Source organism: Gracilinanus agilis, chromosome 6, assembly GCF_016433145.1.
Source record: "Gracilinanus agilis isolate LMUSP501 chromosome 6, AgileGrace, whole genome shotgun sequence".
Classification (NCBI taxonomy): domain Eukaryota; kingdom Metazoa; phylum Chordata; class Mammalia; order Didelphimorphia; family Didelphidae; genus Gracilinanus; species Gracilinanus agilis.
The window spans coordinates 297,070,477-297,075,029 of record NC_058135.1 but is presented as its reverse complement, the minus strand read 5'-3'; the positions used below and the strand labels follow the sequence as shown (position 1 = coordinate 297,075,029).

Here is a 4,553-nt window from a genome sequence, read left to right as displayed (position 1 = left end):
CTCCCCTTCTTCAGAGTGCAAGCAGCATCCGTCCAGGCTGAAGGCATCTGGGGTCTGAGGTTCAGCTGAAAGACAGAAGAGGACTCAGACCTTGGGGAGAAGGAAGGGCTGAATGGAGGATCTCAGCTGGAACCTGGGGCTGAGGCTCTCCCCATCGCCATCCCAGCCGCCCATGGGGAGGCCCGGGGAGGCCCATGGGGAGGCCCGGGGAGGCCCATGGGGAGGCCCGGGGAGGCCCGGGGAGGGTGGTGCCCGTCTCCCCACTGCACAAATGAGAAGCCTGAGGCTCGGGGCCCGTAAGCGGGTCACCTGCCTCCCTGCCCACCAGCTTAAATTTGGGGGGTGTCCCAGACCAGTTTGCTGCTGGACCGTAGTCCGAGGGGAGGCACCCGGCCACAGGCCCTACGAAGGGGGCCTCATCGGGCCAGACCCGGACCAGAACAAACTGCCCGGATGTGTGAAATGATCCCCTTGTCCTCAGCCCAACGGCCCATTCTTCAGCTGGGACCCAGGAGAGGCTTTGGGGGTGCTTGGGGTGCTCGGGGACTGGATCTTATGGCCTTGCCTTCAGCCCAAGGCCCAGGTCCCTGGGGCTGGGAGCATCCGTCCGAGCCAGGGCTTTCTCCGGCCCCTCTGGAGCTGGCTCTCACTGCCCAGCCCCTGGGCAGAGATCCGGAAGGCCTTGGTCCTTTGGTCTGGGCTTTGGCGGGGTGTGGGTTGGGGCCGAGCTGCCCCTGCCAGACGTGCCCAGGAGGGAGCGATTTGGGAAAGGAGATGTGGCAGGTGTTGGTGCCCAGAGTCCGGTCCAGCCCAGGCTCCCATCCATCATCCACTTGGGTTGCTGGTAACCCAGCCTCCCCTGGAGGACGGTGTCCCCAGCTGCCCTCTCCTGCAGCACACTGAGGCCGGCCAGCAGCCCTCACCCTTCCCAGCCACCGTCACTCGGTACCATCCATCTGCCGGTCTCCCCTGCCCGGCCTCCGGGGGCCTTTGTCTCTCCTTCCCCCGGAGGCCCCCTCCATCACTGGCTGGCCGCTGCCCTCCTCCGCCCCCTTCCCGCCGAGGCCCGCGTTTGAGCACTCCCGATCTGCCGACTGCTCTGAGCGTCTCCTCCCAGTCCCTTCCCTGCTCGGCGACATCCTCCGCTTCCCAGTCTTGCCTCCCAGTGGCTGGTCGGGCCGAGCAGCACCATCAGATCTGGAATCTCCTGCCCCTTCCTCGCCTCAGAGCAAGCCCCAGCCACCGCCAGCCGAGGGGGGTGGATGCCAGCCGAGCGCCCTGGGCCGCCCGTTCCCCAGTGCCCCCTTCCGTCTGGAACAGCCTCTGCCTTCGCTTCCTCCTCAGAGAGCCTTTCCTTTCTCCCGAGCCCGCCTCCATCTGAATCCGTGCCCCATCCCTCGCCCTCTTGGCTCTGGGCTCCCAACACGATAACCAGGCGCAGGCCCGGGCCCAGCAGAGGGGAGCTCCGTAGGTGGGCGGGCACAGGCCGGGTGGGCACAGGCCGGGTGGGCACAGGCCGGGCGGGCACAGGCCGGGCGGGCACAGGCAGGCCGGGGCTTCTCCTGACCTCCCTGTGGCGTCTCCTCACAGGGGACAGAAATGCTCATCACCGTGGCGATGCCCCACGAGCCGGGAAGCCCTTACCCAGCCGCTCCGCCCCCTCCCCTGCTGCCCAAGCCGGCCAAGGACAACCTGCGCCTTCAGAGACTCCTCAAGAAGGCAGCCAAGAAGAAAGTCAGCTGCGTATCGCTCCGGAGCGGCTCCTTCCGGGCCTCTTTGTCCCCAGTGAGTGAGGCCAGCCACGACCAGGATGCCGCCCCGCAGCCTCGGCCAGAGACCACCAAAGCCCCCCCGGCTCTCCCCGACCCCCCTCGGACCCTGGTGCCGGCGAGCCGCTCGCCCTACAAGCCCGTCATCCAGCACGTGGCCTCCCCGCTCCAGAAGAAACCCTTCTTCAAGCTGAGCGAGCAGAGGAGCCTGGCCGAGCACTTCAGGGCGACGGCCCCCCCGGTCCGAGCGCCAGGCCCGGATGCCCCCAAGCCCCCGGGCAGCTCTGCTCCCGTCGTGGCCCCCAGGGAAGTGACGCACGTCAGCCGAGTGCACATCCACGTGCAGCCCGCGCCGTCCCCCCGATCACCGGCCCCTGCAGCCAACCTCGCCGCGGGCAGCGGGGGGCACGGAGACCCTCACAGGGCAGAATACGAGGCAGGAGTGGCCGCTCCCAAGCCAGCGGTCACTCGCCAGCCTATCCCAGTGGCTCTCATCCAGCCTCTGACCCCCAACACCCAGGCCACGAGCCCCTGCCCGGCACCCCCGTCGGCCACCAGGCTCTCCCCCAGTGTGGAGGCCGCGGCCCCCAGACAGCTCATCACCAAGATTGTGGTGCCCATCGCCCCTATCCACAGGTCTCCGGGGCCAGCCCGTCGCAGCCCCCTCCCCAGAAACCCCTCAGCCCCAACGGAGCCCCCTCCCGTGCCCCCCAAGCCCAGCAGGTTTGCTGCTGCCTCTGACACCAGGCAGCTTTCCGGCCCTTCCAGGGCCTTCACCCCGGAGCCCCCAGGGGCCCCCGTCTCCCTGGTCTCCTCTGGGCTGAGCCGAGCCCCGGCGGGGGAAGCGCCTAAAGCGACTCCAACCCCGACCCCCAGAACCCGCCCCAGCGGCTGGACACGGCTCAAGAAGCAACTGATTGTGGAGCCTGGTGTGCCCGCCTTCCCAGAGACTGAGGATGCCCCGGGGCAGCCGGGGGGGCAGCCGGAGGGCCAGCAGCCGGGGGGGCAGCCGGGGCAGGCCAGCGAGGGGCCCGAGGAGCCTGCAGCCGGGCCTTCAGCCCCTCGGCCCCTGGTCTCTCGAGCCACCAAGATGTGGGACGCCGTCCTGTACCGCATGTCTGTGGCCAAGAGTGGCGATCGGCCGGAGGGCGCCAAGGAAGGAGCCAGGGCACCGCCGGGAGGGCGCTTCTTGCCCTTCTTGTACCGCCCCCGGTTTGATGCCCGGAAACTCTGCGAGGTGGCTGCCCAGTCCCCCGGCCAGGTCCACAGTGTCCCGGGAGTGAGCCTGAGACCCAGTGTGGCACCCAAGAACTTCAACAGGACCGCGGCGTGCTGGCGGCTCAAGTGAGTCGCCTTCACCCTCCCTGCCCCTAGGCCTGCCTGGCACAGGCTCCAGAGGGCACAGGCTCCAGAGGGCACAGGCTCCAGAGGGCACAGGCTCCAGAGGGCACAGGGCTGGACTCCCTCTCTAACTGGAGAGGCCGAAGGGGTCTAAACATGGTGCTGAGTGGGATTTGGGGGGTCTCCCTCCGCCCAGACCTCGGTGTCTCACGGGTGCCTCGCCCATCCCCATTGCCAGCATCCCTCCCTCGGCCAGACTCCCCCATCCGGTCGGGACCTTCGCTATTCACTAGCTCAGAAACTCGGGGTGACGGTTGTCCCCCGTGGCCCGCCCACAGCCCAACCCCCTACACAATTCTATGAAGGAGCTGGACCGGCCAGTCCCACTCGAGAACCCAGAACCCAGCCCGGGCCTGAGCTTCAGCCCCCTTCCTCTGGGGCCCCAATGACCGAGGGAGGGCCGGGGCCCCGCCACGGAGCCCTGAGAGCAGTGTGGTGAGGCCTTCGGACGCTTCCCAGGAGACCTGACGGGTGAACCCAGCGTGGCCCCAGGCAGTGGCGAGGATGGACTGATAATGCCAGGCCGGATGCCCAGAGCCTTGGAGGGCAACAGCGTTTAACACAAGGCCAGCCAGTCCGCCCAAGGGCTGGTCAGCTCGAGAGGTCCTGAGCTCCCCCTCAGTGACCCACCCGGCCTCTCACCCTGGGCCATGACGGGCAGGAAATCTGAGGGTAGAGGGCAGGCGAGGCAGGCGAGATTCGAGTCTGAATGGAAAGGGGGGCAGCCGGGGGCCTGGGAGAGAAGACTTTGGCACACTTTCATGCCAGCTCTGAAGAGATGGCAGCCGAGCCGGGCAGCCCAGGGCTGGCACGCGGTTGGCATCCTGACCGGCCCTTAGCCCTGAGAGGAGTCCTGAGGAGGCCGCAGAAGGCCAGTCGGCCCGCGCCTCCCCGATCCCCTGAGCACAGGGAAACCTGGCAGAGGGGAGGGCGGCCTCTCGGTGCCTCCTGGGCAGCGGCTGGCACCTGGGACTCTGCCCTCTACACAGTCCTGGGAGGTATTCTACAGAGAGGGAAACTGAGGCCTACAGAGGCAAAGGGAAGGCCTTGGAAAGGGGATGACTGAGGCCTCTCTGACTCCCGGAGCAGCAGCGGGGCCCTGGGCAAAGGCAGGGAGGTCTCCGCAGTGGCGGCTCAGCATGTAGCATTCAAGGAGCAGAGTGAGGCTCTGGGGGTGCCTCTTGGGGCCCCCCAGGGGATGCCAGTGTTCAAGCTCCCAGCAGCTCAGGGGCTCCCAGTAATAACTGAAGCTGGCCGGGTCTGTGAGGGGGAGGGCAACATCCCCACAGAAAGGGGGACTTCAGGCACCCCATTTCCCCTCATCCACCACCTCAGTGTGGGGATCTAGAGTGTGGGGGGGGCCTAGAACATGGGGGAGTCTAG

At 67.7% G+C, this 4,553-nt stretch overlaps 2 protein-coding genes across 2 annotated transcripts in view; one reads left to right on the top strand and one right to left on the bottom strand.

Annotated features, from left to right (window-relative positions):
- The first annotated feature begins 1,617 nt into the window (after nucleotides 1–1,617).
- On the top strand, nucleotides 1,618–3,117 carry LOC123252845 (proline-rich protein 33-like). Its single transcript, XM_044682081.1, has one exon. The coding sequence runs from the start codon at nucleotides 1,618–1,620 to the stop codon at nucleotides 3,115–3,117; it is 1,500 nt and encodes a 499-aa protein (XP_044538016.1).
- A 22-nt stretch (nucleotides 3,118–3,139) lies between these two features.
- LOC123252844 overlaps nucleotides 3,140–4,553 on the bottom strand; it is a gene marked incomplete at its 5' end in the record, with an annotated part of 12,456 nt that continues 11,042 nt past the window's right edge. The window contains 4 exons of the mRNA XM_044682079.1: nucleotides 3,140–3,241; nucleotides 3,640–3,708; nucleotides 3,926–4,069; nucleotides 4,249–4,430. Of these exons, the coding sequence (XP_044538014.1) occupies nucleotides 3,140–3,241; nucleotides 3,640–3,708; nucleotides 3,926–4,069; nucleotides 4,249–4,430 (497 nt within the window). The remainder of the gene's footprint in view (nucleotides 3,242–3,639; nucleotides 3,709–3,925; nucleotides 4,070–4,248; nucleotides 4,431–4,553) is intronic.

What these genes read in the sequence shown, in the direction of transcription:
- LOC123252845 (XM_044682081.1), top strand. Translation starts at nt 1,618, where the DNA reads ATGCCCCACGAGCCGGGAAGCCCTTACCCAGCCGCTCCGCCCCCTCCC.